General features: G+C 41.5%; 4 protein-coding genes across 5 annotated transcripts; 2 read left to right on the top strand and 2 right to left on the bottom strand.

Annotated features, from left to right (window-relative positions):
- Nucleotides 1-986: 986 nt before the first annotated feature.
- On the bottom strand, nt 987-5,335 carry LOC140764746 (ATP-dependent Clp protease proteolytic subunit-related protein 3, chloroplastic). 2 transcript variants are annotated; one of them, XM_073103477.1, is made up of 9 exons: nt 4,902-5,335; nt 4,519-4,620; nt 3,991-4,113; nt 3,441-3,500; nt 2,814-2,910; nt 2,648-2,721; nt 1,702-1,755; nt 1,547-1,630; nt 987-1,382 (listed from the first exon to the last, which is right to left on the bottom strand). In XM_073103477.1, the coding sequence occupies exons 1-9, from the start codon at nt 5,229-5,231 to the stop codon at nt 1,287-1,289; spliced, it is 1,020 nt and encodes a 339-aa protein (XP_072959578.1). In that variant the 5' UTR covers nt 5,232-5,335; the 3' UTR covers nt 987-1,286. The 2 variants fall into 2 exon arrangements, with proteins under 2 accessions (XP_072959578.1, XP_072959579.1); XM_073103478.1 differs by having other exon boundaries at nt 5,202-5,332.
- A 940-nt stretch (nt 5,336-6,275) lies between these two features.
- On the bottom strand, nt 6,276-7,591 carry LOC140764748 (stress-related protein). Its single transcript, XM_073103479.1, has 3 exons — nt 7,416-7,591; nt 7,120-7,347; nt 6,276-6,949 (listed from the first exon to the last, which is right to left on the bottom strand). Exons 1-3 carry the CDS (start codon nt 7,446-7,448, stop codon nt 6,470-6,472), a joined length of 741 nt encoding a protein of 246 aa, XP_072959580.1. The 5' UTR covers nt 7,449-7,591; the 3' UTR covers nt 6,276-6,469.
- A 1,131-nt stretch (nt 7,592-8,722) lies between these two features.
- On the top strand, nt 8,723-9,876 carry LOC140764421 (UPF0496 protein At5g66675-like). The gene has a single exon (XM_073102977.1). It carries the CDS (start codon nt 8,723-8,725, stop codon nt 9,758-9,760), a length of 1,038 nt encoding a protein of 345 aa, XP_072959078.1. The 3' UTR covers nt 9,761-9,876.
- Nucleotides 9,877-12,089: 2,213 nt separating this feature from the next.
- Nucleotides 12,090-13,046, top strand: LOC140764422 (UPF0496 protein At4g34320-like). Its single transcript, XM_073102979.1, has one exon. The coding sequence runs from the start codon at nt 12,090-12,092 to the stop codon at nt 13,044-13,046; it is 957 nt and encodes a 318-aa protein (XP_072959080.1).
- Nucleotides 13,047-15,444: the final 2,398 nt, after the last annotated feature.

Below are 15,444 nucleotides of genomic sequence, written 5' to 3' on the forward strand. Positions count from 1 at the left end.
GTTAGAAATATTTTAAAGGAAAATAAAAATAAAAATAAAATAAAATCTTTCTCCAACCACGAGATAGCAGTGGGATGGGAGCACAGGAGGCATGATTAGGTTTGAGTCAACCCTCCAATGAGTTGAAAATTTTACTCATGTCGACTAAGATTTGGAGGGTTTATTTTGTGGGTGTGCGATGGAAGGGAGAGACACGATAACGACCAAAAGTACGTACATAATATTTGGTAAGCAAAAATAGAAAGCTCAACAAATAAAAGAGCTTTACCTTTTATAAGCATTTATTTGGATTGAACATATCCGGTAGCAGCTGTCTCTTTTGTTGTCGGGTCGCATATATATATATATATATATATATATATATATATATATTTCTCGTTTAAATTGTTTAACATAATTGTGGATCGATTTTAGCCATTAATGGGTTGCAAACTTTAAATTTGCTCTCATGGAGAAACTATGCCGGTCAAATAGACGTCGTAGACCAGATTAAATGAATGGAGGTTTCCCTTCAATCCCAATGAAAATTAATCTTAAATTTATTGATAGTCTTAATCAAGTGGTTCTCATGCAAGTTAATCTAGCACAGGATAGCTCATTAAGAAGCATGGTCCACCAGAACTCCACATACCAAATGTCTGATTTAATCTCTAGTATCACTCCTTTTATATGATTTTTTTTTTAAGAGATTAGGAAATATTTCCTAACTATATACTCTTTTTTTGCCTGCTATCTATGATTACGGGAGAAGACATGTTAAAAGGGGAAAATTAGAAGCAGCAATGATACTTTAAATAGCAGTGAAACATTTCCAAGCTCCTGTTTCAAACTACTATTCAAATAGCATTGATTAGTTGGTGGTCCACTCAGAGTCAACCAAACTAAATGTCTTCAAGATCAAAAGTAGATAAGGCTCATTTACTATCGCAAAAATGAAGGACAAGACTCCGTATGCATCATTATATTGAGGTAAAAAAGATTGCAGATAGTCTCAGACCACATACGTAGAATTGATTGATTACCATAAAGTTTCAGAGTTGCATTCATCTATCAAAAGAATCAAGACCCTTCACATCCACTTTTAAAGGTGTTATGATTCCTTCCATACTTACAGGCCTGTCATGATATAATTGAACTAACCTACATGGACAAACTAACAGGCCGGCATTCTCTGAAGACCTCTACAAGTTTGCAGTAATGTCAATTACATGCATGTGAAGCCAAGATTATGTATGTAATGTTGATTATCAAATGCGCTTACTGTTGACTAAATGGTTCCGAAGAGATCATATCCCATCAACAACTTTGATGCCAGCACGTCGATCCCATTCCTCGGGAGAAAGAGCATCATCCATGATCTTCTCCTGACCACGCCAAAGGATCTGTGCATGATAGAATAAACAACATCCATTAATTATCACCATAACATGGTGTCTTCCAATCTTAATTAAGTACATTATCTGCAAAGTGAGGAATCTTCATGAACATTTTGCTAACTTGGGCCTTAAGTTGGTAGAGCAGGACCAATTAAGAGGAGAGAGAGTACCTTGTCAATAACCCCAAACTCTTTAGCCTTTATTGAGTCCATGTAAAATGGCCTCCGCATAACCTTCGATACTGTCTCCACTGACTGATAAACAAATTAAATCAGATTTGCAGTGTTATTAATAATGATGAAAGAATAAGTTTCTGTCTACTCACATTTCCAGTGTGCTTAGCCAAAAGCTTAACGAGTGTGTCTCTATTAGCTATGACCTGAGGAAAACAACCAAATATTCTTAAACAAGGATACAGAAAGGAAAGGAACAGACAAAAGTCGAGCAAGAAAAGCACAGGATCCAAGAACAAATGATTCTAAAGTCAAAATTTTGCCAGGATATTTAGTTTTCAATGAGAAATTCAGCTATTCTGTTAACAAGAAGTTGCCACAATTACTTTCAGCTATGATGTCACTCGGTGAGAAGGTGGTGGCAGGCTGGAGGAGGTGTTCGTGATAGAGGGAGGAGAAGGGTGGTGAATGGTGATAGGGAAAGGAGAGGGAAGGATGGGGAGGAGAGAGTGAGGGGAAGAGAGTAGGGGAAAAAAATGTGACAGGAGTGAATTATTTTTCCTCAGGAAATAGGTGTTTCCTAAGGAGAATATTCTTTCAAAATTTTGTCCAAAACACTCTTAGGGAAAATTTTGAACAAATGCACTCTTAGGGTTGATCAAGTCATTAAGGTTTTCTTATATTCTTTTATTCTCAAAAGTGCAATCCATATACCATCATCTTATAACAATGGCAAATCTCCAACCCAATCTTCTTTCAGCATGCAAGTGAACAGGTGAACTAAATCTTCACAATCCTAGGCCCTACTTAATTTTCCTACCATACTTCTAAATTTAACAGATACTATATTCTATCCTTGAAAAACAATATTGCAGAACCTATCTCCTATATTGGCAACTTTTCAATCCCATATCCTTCTCTCCATTAAAGCTTTTTTGCAAATAAAATACACAATTGCAAGTGGTAACAAGGATATGTTATGAAGTCATTTTATAACCAAAGTGTTAAGGAAGCTATTTGCAAATATACAAATTTGTACTCTGTTTAAGAAGTGAATCAAGTATCAGATATCAGAATAATCAAATAAATAACTCAGACCTCTTTTGCCCGAATAAGCACATCACTTGCTGCCATCTGCCCAGATGATGGAACACGAGGTTGTTGAATCATAGCTGACATAAATGAGCACTTCTGGCATGTCAATCATATACCAACTAGATGAAAATTAAGGGGCTTCTGCCACCAACAGACAAACTTCACTAACCTTTGGAATGGGGCATCATAAATCTTCTACCCTTCTTTCCTGCAGCAAGAAGTAGACAAGCCTGACCTATTGCAGCTCCTACAGCTACAGTTTGGATCTGCATCAGCAGCAAGAAATTTAGTAAAAGGATGAGATACGCAAAGATGCAAACAGAAGATAGAAAGTTAGAAACTGTTCTTCATGCTAAGAAAAGGTTAATAGTGCAGATGTTTCTTGAGTAATAGTATTGTCTACAGAAGGAATTACAGGAAAACCTTTTCATGAATATCCAACATTGATATGTCGAGGTCACAAAGGAAATTAAATCACACAAGGAGCAGAAACCAAGATGCGTAAAACTTTATATTTCAAATGAGAAGGCCCAAAATCATGTGCAGCACATTTAAGAATTTAGACCAATTACCATCATAAAATCACTATGATGCTGCCATCACATTGCAAACAGGACCAAAGAAAGGGAAAATAGCAATGTTTTCTGCAACTTCTACGGTCCCCTTTGGAGTAAAAATAGTGGCAAGCAGATTGCCTCACACCACATATCATGGCCATTTTGTACATGGTAGTGAGTTGAGGCACCACCTTAACATCTAATTGCCACAATAGGATTAGGTGAAGTAAGAAACACACCTCATTTTTCAACTGCATCAAAGCATCATAAATAGCGAAACCTTCTGATTCCATCCCAACCTGAAACACATGAGTACATTGAAGAATATGAGAGAGTTAAATGATACAAAACAATCAATGTTATTATCTCAATATTCAGCTCTAAAATGAAAGGATAGTAAACACAAGTCATGTAAGGTGGTACTGATAAAAGTTAAAATAGTCCCACAACTTGTGAACCAACATAGGACCTGTAGCAACAAAAGCATCTACTAGATCTCAGCTGTATTCCCCTAAAACCACAGATTGAACAAGCAACCATGTCCAGCAGTTCTCCAGGAAAAGTATGTCCATGACATAAGTTATGAAAGATCTAGGTGACGGGTGTTCTTTTAGTTATCACGCAGACTATAATCTTGATGAGTTAGTCAAGTAAATGGCACAAAAAGTTTAATCACATTTAAAAGGAAAGTAGAGACCCACGGAGAATACGAGACACAAAATAGAACTGTCTTGAAATGTGATAACAAAGTTCCAGCTATAACTAGTAGGGGAAACTGAAACCACTTACAGTTTCACCGTCATCACGAGTTGTTCCGGTTGAGTTGATGTAGAGATAAATCGGCTGTTTTGGATCCATCCATTGCAGGTAAAGCAATTCCGCAATCACAAGCTCCGTGACTGCTGGCACCAACTAATCAAAACAGAGAAAACAGGTTATTCTTGTAACAATATGGATATTGTCATAAAAAGAAATTGAACAACATTACTGTTACGTTAGTCGATAGAAGAGCTAAAGCACCAAATATTAGGTGCAACAAAACTATCAAAATAGTGTTTTATTTATGTGTTAGACAAACTTCTAAATGGTAGGTCACTAAAGAGATTGATCAATATGCTTCTCTTCAAATTGTCAGTGAAAGATCATTCTATGAGAAAACTCATGTCGGTTACCTAATATCCAATATTTTTCATGGACTATGTTATACAAAAATTCAATCAAGTGGATCATCCTTTATGTGAGCAATCACAACCTTTAAGCATTTAAAAAGATTCCATAGTCGAGAAATACATGAAAATAATAGGTACCAACACTTACCGGCATGCCAATATAAACGATGCGCCCATTGAGAAGCAAAGATGGCAAATCCGGAGGTGGCTTTCTCGGCCGGTGTTCATTGTAAGAAACCGAGCGTTCCACCTATTCAGAAAAATGATCAGCTAAAAGCGATATAAAGAGGGTAAAGTATAATACATAAGAACACAATCAATAGCCATTCCATTGGAACTAGATAACAGAGAAATAGGAAATAGGAATCATCAACTCTTTACACTTCATCTCCTATCTTCATATATGCTACAAATTAACACTTCCCAACCATACATATTAATTAACAATCGAATTAAAAGAGGATACCGAACAAAATAATCTATGAGAATTAGTATGTTCCAAGATAGGAAAAAGGCGAGTCGTATTTTCACTTGTGCGGGAGTGGCCATGAGCTTGGGGGTATCGAATAGATCAAGATAAGGCGGGAGATCAGAATCGTGCGAACGGGGAAGCTCGAGGCCTTCGGGATAGGTGGCAGCGGCGGACGCGAGCTTCTTGAGGAAAGGGTCACGTGGGTTCAACGGAGGCATGGGCACCGCTGCCGCCGCCGCCGCCGCCATCCGCCGACCAATCACCACTCTCCTCGGAGCCGCCAAGGAAGCAGAAGCCAAAGAAGAAGAAGAAGAAGAAGAAGAAGAAGGGGTCGAAGAGGAAGAGGGAAAAGAAGCGACCGCCATGAGAGTTTGAGAGCACAAGGCCATTCTCGACTCTTCGACCCTCCTGGGACTCTGGATTTGGGTGAGCAAGAAAGATCTGTCAGCGGATGGCAAAGATTAGCCCAGACCTAGCCCAGTGTCGTGTTTAAAAGAAAGAAAGGCGAACTCCAGCTCAACTTAACAACAGGATAGATCATAGATCCCGAACCCGACCAAGTACCCCGGAGTAGGATGGCCATGGACCCGTCAGAGACGGGCCCGAATCAGATCAAAATTATTGGGCTAGGCCCGCACCAAAATCAAAGGCCCTTTGGGCCGGTCTTTGGAGTGGGGAAACCGGGGCCGGACTGTGATCGGAAAAGTGGGACGGAGAAGAATAGAGAGCATCTATAGATGATATGCATATATCAAGGATGAGTGAGTTAGGGCTAACATAATTGGGGGTGTCCAAATTGGAACTTAGCTACGTAGACATAGCAGTTAGTAGCCAGTTAAACAGTAGATCAAGCTTTACTGTACACGAACCACACCCAGAGACCAACTGCAAAACAACTTCTCTCAGATATATGCTTATCACAAAATCCAACATCATTAAATCAGGCTCCAGTCACTGTCAACCTTTCTTACTCCGAATACTCCACCGATTATTTATTAAGCCGCGGTATCTATCAACAGTCGGTTCTAAAGCATTCCCTTTCCCTCAACAGAAGAGAAAAGAAAAAAGCAGGTTCTAAAGCTCTCTCCCACCCATTAAACCACCTGCTCTCTCTCTCTCTCTAATTCTGTGGTTTCCACTAAATCCTATCTACTAGTCAACACATATCAAATATCAAAATCTAGGGAAGATACACATAATTCAAACTGTGGCCTGCATTATAAAGTTTTATGATGAAGACTAAAACCACAGATTAAAAATAAAAAATCTAAGAAATGGAAAGGACAAATGAAACGAAACCTCTGTTGAGGAACAGTGATTTAATTACTTTTTTCCCTATCAACTGGTGAAACAAGTGGGAAATATTTTTAATATATATATAACTATGAGTCAAACTACAAGGACTGCGTTACCATAATTTGACACTTCATATGTAATATTTAAGCATAGTTTTTCTTTTAACAAAAAGAAGAGTTCACACAGAATTAAGACAAATATTCACATTAAAAAAAAACATCGCCTCGTTCTAAAACACCAAACAGTAAATAAAGAAAAAAACGATAAACTGTTCCCTTTTTATTCGCCAGATTTCTACATCAACGTCGTCATCCATCACCATCATCATCACTTACTCCACGCCGTCCCCATTCACCTTCGTCTCGTTGCCCGCCGCCGTAGTTACCTCGCCGTCACCCCGGAAAACCTTGGCGATCTTCTCCGTGGGAACCACAGGCAAGTACTCCGCCACGTGGTACCCACGCGCTGCCGCAGAGCCAACGGCGCAGTTGTACTTTTCCGCCCAGTACGCAGCGGTGGGGACAACGATCCCCGCCGCCTGAGGGAACATCGGCAGCCGATTGAGCGACCGCCACGCGGCAACGGCGTGCCGCTCCGCCACTGGCTCGTAGCGGTCGTACATCTCCCGCGCCGTCGGTTCGCACCGCTCGTACGCCGCCTTCGCGGCCCCGGAGACACCTGAGCGCTGCACCTCCCCAGCGAGGGAGCGTGCCACCCCGGGTGCGCACTGCGCGGCGACGTACGCTTGCGATGTGGCTGACTTCATCAGCACCGGCACGTACCGCCCCACCTCCCGCAGCGACTCGTCTACCTGCGACGTGCAAAGTACGACAACCAGACAAACCATTAAAACATCCTTGCGCTAAAGCGCGCCAGATCTCGTGTGATAACCTGCGACAGAGCAATCTAAGACAACGCACTCCAACCACACAGGCATGCCGAAAAAAAAAGAGTGAAGGAAGGATAGTTTCTTTCACGAACCTTGCGATCGACGAAGTTGAGGAGCTCGAAGGGTATATCGTGGAATCTCTCATAGACGGGTCGGATCACGGCCTTGACAGTGCTCTCCACGGTCTCGACGCCGGGCTTTAGCGGCCCGGAGTTCTGCTTGGCGAAGTCGTAGACGCTCGCAAAGCACACCACCGCTTGCATCGCCGCCACCTGCACGAACTCCAGATACTTGAGCCTCGTCTCTGCTTTCTCCTCGATCTACAACAAAACCAGATCAGAAACCCTATCAAAGAATCGAACGAAAAAATTCCGTGAGGAATTCTTACGATTTGATCAGATTGGGAATTGGATTCGGCCATCTTTGAGAGAGAGAGAGAGAGAGAGAGAGAGAGAGAGAGAGAGAGGAAAGGAGGATTCGAGAATGGGGACTGAAATTGGTGAAGTCGGTTTGAAGATAGAGGAGAGGAGGGGAAAGAGAACCGCTTTCGCCCTTTAAAGCGCCGCGGCGCCGGTTCGCTATCGGACGCTCGATCTACGGTTTGATCGGACGGCTACCGATGAATGTTTCTTTGCCGAGTTATGCTCGCTCGAACGAAGAAACTCCGGTTAGGACCGTCCTATCTGGCACTCTTATTGCCTCAGAATTCATCTCGCCCCACGTATGGTCAAGCCTGAGAGTTCGATGCGTGAGTCGACTCATCGTTACACGTGGCGACTTTCAGATGTTCGAAATCCACTGGAATATTGAACATTGTTGGAAAACCATGGATGTCGGCAGTCATGTCGCTAGTCCCGAGAAGGCATTATCTATATTTAAACAAAAAGAATTAATCTAATATTTTTGTAATGTACGAAAATATTTTCGATATATTTGGATATGTTACATAGTTAAAATAATATAAAAAAAGCGATGACCTCGTCACTTCACGGAGCCCATCACAAGTCCAAAGCAAGAAAGCTATAACAAATCCTTATCAATAAAGACAGTGATATGGAGTCTGGTCAAGGCCTTGTTAGCTCAAAAAAATTTTGAACCCCAACACACTAGATGTAGGCCAATCGTTGGTCTGATCCAGATAGGCTAGGTCACACCTGAAGACATCAAAGTGTATCTAATCACCTCGGCACCATTAACTAGATCGTTTTAAATATGACTAGTCAGTACTTGATTGGGCCGGATGTAGGAATTCCTAAAGTCGGAGCTGCAGACGATCAACGAATACGACCCACAATTCGATCGACCGTCTCTTATTGCCATACTTCATCTATAAAGTCAACTCCTTCACGTAGTGACGTAAATGCTGATATTAGCGTTAATCAACTTTCCAAGAAGCCTCCTTCCTCCCTAACTCTTCCACGATGTTTCTTGGGAAATTGATGAGAAAAATAGACGCACATCCTACGTGTCACCAAGGATTACCGCCCACTAAAATCGTACCGCAATACACATCCATCTCGGCATGTGTTCTAATTTCGGGCGTCGCGTACCATTTTTTCCTACAACCATCGCATGGAGCAAAACCAGTCGTGATGGAAGTTGATTAGATTTTTCATGGTTTGGTTTTTTTAAAAGCTCTCTCTCAACTAGCATCTCTTACCCAGAAGATCGATTACTTCCCCGAGAAAACTAAAAATGGGGTGCAGCTGCAGCAAGGGCGAGGATGCGACGGCGCCGTTCGCGGCGAGGACCGAGCTTACCGCCTTATGCAAGGAGCTCGAAAGCCGACTAGCTTCAGAGGCCTCGCCGAACTCCACTGGCCTCGCCGCAATCCTGCAACCCGAGATCACGGAAGTAGTCCTGAAGAACTCTAAAACATCCTCCCTCGTGATCGACTTTTTTAACCACAATATGTTTGCCACTTTGGGCTACCTCGGTGAGCTTAAGCAATGCCTGGAGAAGGGCCGACGCTACCAGGAGACGTTACGCCACGTAATCCGCTGCTTCGACAGGGAGAACAAAACCAAGAAATCGAACAACAAGAAGTACAAGAAGAAGAAGAAGAAGTACTCGGCGACTGTAGCTAAGCTAAAGGCCTCGGAGAACGGGGGGAATCTCTTCGACGGGATGGACGTCGAAAAGCTGCAAGAAGTCTACGACCGGCAGCAGTTGCTGCTGAGAGATTTGCTCAAGAGGAAGCGTGAGATCAAGAAGAAACTGAGTTCGTCTAAGAAGTGGAGGAAGGTTTTCAACGTGGCGTACATGATCGCGTTCATCGCCGTCTTGACGGGCTCGGTGGCGCTGGCGGCCGTGGCAGCTCCCACTGCCGCTACCACTGCGGCCACGGTCGCTGCCACAGCAATGAAGGCGGTCGAGCCGTGGTTCATCACCTCGTGGGACGAGCAAAACGGCGAGCTAGAAAACGAGAAAGAAGTGGTCAAGACGATGCGCCAAGGCAGTACTGCGGCAGTGCATGAGCTGGAGAGCATCCGATCGCTTGTTCAGAAGCTAAGGAACGATGTCAACTCGATGAGGAAGAGCGTGGAGTTTGCGATCGGAGGAGGGGAAGAGGATGAGGCGGTCGCCGTCGAACTCGGAGTTGCAGAGATAAGGAGGAAGATGGAGGACGTGCAGAAGGGCATGGATGAGCTGCAAGAGAAGATGGAGTGGTGCGAAGGCCAATTCCGGAAGGCGGCCGGAGAATTCTTAAAGAGTCTCACCAATGAGACGTAGAACTTTTAATCCTCTCGAGTCTATTCTAACGTGCATTTTCCTTGTACATTCCAACTCTGCATGCATGCATGGCTCTATCATGGTTCATCTACGATGATATACCACTCCCACGAGGCCACGATGCATCTTTTTTACGTATGTAATCACTAAGTATGCAATGAGATCGTGAGTATATGTCTATATATACTTAAGTAAGTTGGTTAACTATACCACTAATCGAAGGTGAACACTTTTTTAAGAACGTAGATTTTGGAAAACACAGCTCTTCTGGGGGAAAGAAGATATGATCATTGTCCATTTCTTGGGTAGTTTTAGCTCATGCTACAATGAATTAAAGCAGCCTAGCCATCAGAGAGTTATATTACTGGGGATGAAGCTTATTATTTAAGGGACAAGTAATACTGTAATTAATAATATTCCCGTTTAACGACTAACGAGTGTGCCATTTTGACCGGCCAAATAAATTAGAAATCGGCCCTGGTTGCGGCCTAATCATGTTTGTGCCAGGCCACGAAAGTTTAGCACTCGAACTCTCTTGGTTTGAAGCCTAGTCAATAGATGAGCTAAATCATAGAGCTGAGGCCCAAATCGAACTTGATCAGCTCTAATCTTGTTTTTATTTTTATTTTTTTTACTTTTGTTGAGGTAATCTGAATCACTGGGCATAAAGAGTTTATATAAAGTTAATTTAGTAAAAATCCAATGATTTAACTGTAACCATGAATGCGGTCGAGGAGTAATTGAGCTGAGCTTTGTTCATGCTTGGGTTGAAAATAATTTCGAGCCTACCTTAAGGTAGTAAGCTAAAACTAGTTATATTTAATTTAAGCCTAATCTAGCCAATTTCAAAATCAAGTCAACCTAGAGTTACTTGAGAAGCATATTTTGTTAAAGTTTGGCTCCAATTTAGACATTTTAGATTTGCTATGATGGGGCATTCGAATTAGACCCTTAGAGCGTTCGAACGCAATTTTCTTAGCGGATTTGTACTCTACAGGCATTCAAACGAGCCCTTGGGACATTTAAACACAATTTTTCGAGAGACTTACATCTTGCAGGCATTCGAACGGCTCCACTGAGGTTCGAATGCCCTTCTATTCTCCAGATTAGAGTTTTTGCTAGCGTTCGAACGACCCCACGAACATTCGATTACTAGACGAGATTTTCAACAATTTTTAGTCAACCCTAAAAATAAAAATGTTTAAGTTTTAAGGTTGAGAGTGAAGCAATGTAGATAGAGGATTTTGTAAGGAGGCAAAGGGCTTTCAGAGGGCACACCTTTATTTGCATCTTTGTTAGATTAGAGACTTGAAAACTCTTGTATTAGAGAGAGAAGAGCCATCATTATTTAGAGTGATTTTAGAGTCAAAAACTCTTTGTGTTTAATGATTTGCATAAAATTGCTCCACCGTTGACATAATCAATCGTCAAACCACGTAAATATTTTTTCTCTTTCTCTTTCTTTTTGTGATTTTTATTTAGAATTCTTATTTAGTATTAATATTAGTTTTACTAATATTTAATGTACCCAATCTATTGCTATCACATTGGTATTATTTTCGGGAATTGAAAATCGCTTCTACTAACATCCACCAATTTGATATTTTAGCAGAACAAATTAGTATAAGATATCACAACATATTTGGGCCTGAATTAAATATGAATTAGGCTTGAGTTAAATCCAGTATGAATTGAATCTACTTAATCTATTTAACTCAAATCATATATCCAAAATAAAAATTATTCATTAATAATAATATATATGAAAAATCAAAATTGGCTTGGAATTAATTTGACTACGATTCGATTGATTCAGTTTGACTTATAGTTTTGTCAAGCCAATCCCGAGCTAGTTTAATTATTTTGACGGCCCAAACGATTCAGCTCATGACAACCGGATAGATCTTCTCCGGTCCACGTCGAACACCATCACGGAAGATTTGGTGAATGTTCCATGTTAATATCGCGTAAATTTGCTAAGGTTAGCCACTCACTTCTCAGATTAGTAGTATGAGATTTCGGGGAAGCTTCCTATTACGAAGTTTCTCGGGAAGCGTGTAAGAGAATACCACAAATTAGACTAATATCTCCTTTTCATATGTATGAATTACTCCAATTCAGATGTTTCCTATTGTAATCCTTGCAGCAAATCCGACTATTACGGAAGTTGTGCAGGCTTTTCATGCACTGCACTATAAAATACGCTCCTTTGCAAGTTTGGAACTATATCTTCTCCATCGATGGAGATCGCTTGTTATTATATATAGCTAGGGTTTCGTTCAATCCCTGGGCAGTTTAGATTAGCTCCGTGAGCTGAGAAATCTTAGACATGGGTTGCTGCCTCAGCAGGGGGAATGATCAGACGGCCGCCGACCTGGCCGACTTATGCGAGGAGCTCGAAAGGCGACTCGCTTCCGAGGGCTCGCCGCACTCCACCGTTGAAACCCCTCCGGAGATCAGGAAAGTAGTCTTAAAGAACCCTAAGACCACCACCCTCACAGTTGCCTACATAAAGAAGACCATGTTTTCCTCTTTGGACTTCCTTGCCAAGCTTAACCAATCCCTCGACAAAGGCCGGCGTTCCCAGGAGTCTTTGCGTGACCTCCTCCGCTACTTCGACATGGAGAACAGCGCAGAGACTTTGGCTAAGCTAAAGGCCTCGGAGAACGGGGGGAATCTCTTCGACGAGATAGACACCGAGGAGTTGCACGAAGTCTATAACCAGCAAAAGTTGCTTGTGAACAAGTTGCTCTCGCGGAAGGATGAGATCAAGACGAAGCAGAGTTCATCTAAGAAGTGGAGGAAAATTTGGAAGGCAACCTATACGATTGCCTTCATGGCGGTCTTAACTTGCTCGGTTCTGTTGGCGGCGCTGACTTTACCCCCCGCCGCCATCACGGCCGCCACTGCGTCGGCGACCGCAATGAAGGCGATTGAGCCCTTATTCGACAGCTTGTGGGATGAGCGAGAAGGCGATTTGCAAAGCGAGAAGAAGGTTATCAAAACGATGCGCCAAAGCTGCTCTTTGGCGGTGCGTGATATGGAGAGCATCCGACCACTTGTTGCGAAGCTAAAGATCGATATCGGCGCAGTGATGATGAGCGTGGAGTTTATGGTTAGAGAGGAGGCGGCGGTCGCGGTGCAGCTCGGAATGGTGGAGACAAGGAAGAAGATGGAGGACGTGAACAAGGGCATGGATGAGCTGCAGGAGAAGATGGATACGTTCAAAGACCAAGCTCGGAGAGCAGCCGCAGAGTTCTTGAAGGATATTTCCCAAGAGACGTAGAACCCGCTAATCCTCCAGGATCTTCTCTCTTGTTCATTTTCCTTCTACGTTCCCACTTTCTGCATGCATGTGATTCAGTGGAAGTCGGTATATGCCGGTCGAGTAGTCTCGATTGCACATCCCACGGCCAAAATCTTCTTCTTCTCGGCACGTCACCTAATTCAATGGTCTGCAACTCTATCCAAGAGTGCACTCGGATGGATTAGCAACACGGGATCCCTTACCCCTAGAATATAGATATTGTTTGTATTAATCACTACCACACCATGATGTCTCTTTTACTTTTGTAATTATCTTTATGTTGTTTTTTTTATACAATTAACCATTTGAGAATAGAATGAGACTTATGAGATCGCCGGTGTTGATATTGCTAACCGGAGATGAACCCTTCTCTCCAACGACTGCTCTTGCTACTAGTGCGGAAAGATTCTTTCCTCTTTCTGTCCGGCAAGGAATCTTTTCAATCATCAATACTACACTAAAGCAATTTGAATAAATCCGCAAAAGAACGTAGGTATTGGAATAAAGATCGCTTGTTTTAGTGCCGACAGTTCTTCCTAGGAAAAGCTAAGCTATACATGATCGTTTGCCATTTCTTAGATTGTTTAGTTCATGCTATAATGAATTAAAGGATACAGAAAGGTAGTTGGGGAAGTTATTTGGAAGCTAGTTAATGAAGGACAAGTAATAGTACTAAAACAGTATCTTGGATTCCCTTCTCGTTCTTTAGTATATAAATACCCAACCCCTAGGACTCTGCGTATACAAAAAAAGGATTTACTGTTTGACTTGTTTTAGACTGAAGTACTAACGTCCAAACTAATGAGCGCGTCATTTTGACCATAATAAAGTTGGTTTATGTTGTTCATATCACGTCCAATATATATATATATATATATTTCAAACACATAATTATTATGATATATTTGTATATGAACATATATATACTTCTAGTTTTCATGTATGCAGACCGCAAGAAGTTCATTCCAACTTACCGAGAAGTTATGAAGAAAGCAAGATTCAAACAAGAAGTGCTTCTCGATTTACCAAGAAATTATAGGGAAAATATTGAGTTCCATTTGAATTAGTAGTCCGATCCGAGTATAAACAAGTTATTTCGGATTCTTTTCAAACCCGGTACAAAAAGTTAAAAGGATCTAAATCGGATAATCTGCGACGTCGGATTCAGATCGGTCGATGGTCAATGAGTTTAGAACTAAACACCAATCTTCTTCCGCCTACCTTGGAATTTACGAAGCATCTGCATGCAACGACGTAAGTAGACATCGTTATTGGCCGTTAGAACACCTCTTCTATAAACTTACAACATTACACAGAAGCTTCGTCGTGATCCCTTCCGTATCTTTTCTTGGAATCTCTGTGCATTTTATTTGTAGAGAATCTTTGTGGATTTTATTTGTAGATCCCAGTTTTGTGTGGATGTCTAGCTCTTTGAATATGAGTATGCACTTCGTATGTGTGGAATTATAGACGTTATTCTCTTTAGAAAAGAGTGGAACAGTATGTGAGCTAGTTAGTAACGATAATCGGAAGGATAACCACGCAAAATTTGGAGCTTCTAATCGGAGCTTTTACTGCGAATGGAGAATTTAAACCATCTTGTTTAAGTGCTGGCAGCTAGTGAAGATTAATTATATGACTTTATATAGCCAGAATTGAGCTCTTCTTAAGAAAAGCTATGATCATAAATTCTAGCTCATGCTACAATGAATTAATTAAAGGAGCCCAAGGTAGTTGAGATAAGTTATTTAAGAAACTTAGATGGACAACTAGTACTAAAGCCGTACGGTACTCTTTTATTATTTTTTTCCTGAAGTTGATCCGACAACAAGTGTGTCAGACTTATTATGGTTAAAGGACGTAAAGGAAATCTTTCCACACAATTAATTTGATATTTTTGTAGACACGCTTGTCCAGTCTCATATGCATGAAGGCAGCCGATCCTCGGCTCTTTACAAAAGAATCTGAGTTTCTGAACATATATATATATCGAATTTACGAAGAAATTATACATGAAACAAGTCAAATTTCAAGTAAGAAGTTGTTTCCAACGTACGAAGAAATTACACAAGAGAAGTCGAGTTCAAGTTCTTTTTCTTCTTTTCTTTTTCCAAACACTTCATCTGTTCAAGGTCATTTCAAGATAATCTCTTCCTTGTCTTCTCTCGGAACAGTCCGAGAAAACGCTCATGCATGCGCCGTCCTACACGGTTTAGGGCTCCCAATCTAATGGGAATCTAACACAGATACATAACTGGATACAGCTCATTCGAATCCGCTTGAGAATTTACTCAGTAAGTTCACTCTGAGCCCATTCTTAGGGTATATAACAGAGCGGTTTCTTCTCTTTGACAAACACACCCTCCTCGACCTCTTG

The sequence above is a fragment of the Typha angustifolia genome, chromosome 8, assembly GCF_048772165.1.
Source record: "Typha angustifolia cultivar Huaian chromosome 8, ASM4877216v1, whole genome shotgun sequence".
Taxonomy (NCBI): Eukaryota; Viridiplantae; Streptophyta; class Magnoliopsida; order Poales; family Typhaceae; genus Typha; species Typha angustifolia.

Bases quoted from the DNA above. Each gene is read 5' to 3' on its own strand.
- LOC140764746 (XM_073103477.1), bottom strand. From the start codon at position 5,231: ATGGCCTTGTGCTCTCAAACTCTCATGGCGGTCGCTTCTTTTCCCTCT. The intron at 4,621-4,901 runs GTGAAAATACGA...TTTTCTGAATAG, and splicing joins TCATGGCCACTCCCGCACAA to GTGGAACGCTCGGTTTCTTA. The intron at 1,383-1,546 runs GTACTCTCTCTC...TATCATGCACAG, and splicing joins AGTTTGGGGTTATTGACAAG to ATCCTTTGGCGTGGTCAGGA.
- LOC140764748 (XM_073103479.1), bottom strand. From the start codon at position 7,448: ATGGCCGAATCCAATTCCCAATCTGATCAAATC. The intron at 7,348-7,415 runs GTAAGAATTCCT...GTTTTGTTGTAG, and splicing joins ATTCCCAATCTGATCAAATC to ATCGAGGAGAAAGCAGAGAC. The intron at 6,950-7,119 runs GTTCGTGAAAGA...TGCACGTCGCAG, and splicing joins TCAACTTCGTCGATCGCAAG to GTAGACGAGTCGCTGCGGGA.
- LOC140764422 (XM_073102979.1), top strand. From the start codon at position 12,090: ATGGGTTGCTGCCTCAGCAGGGGGAATGATCAGACGGCCGCCGACCTG.
- LOC140764421 (XM_073102977.1), top strand. From the start codon at position 8,723: ATGGGGTGCAGCTGCAGCAAGGGCGAGGATGCGACGGCGCCGTTCGCG.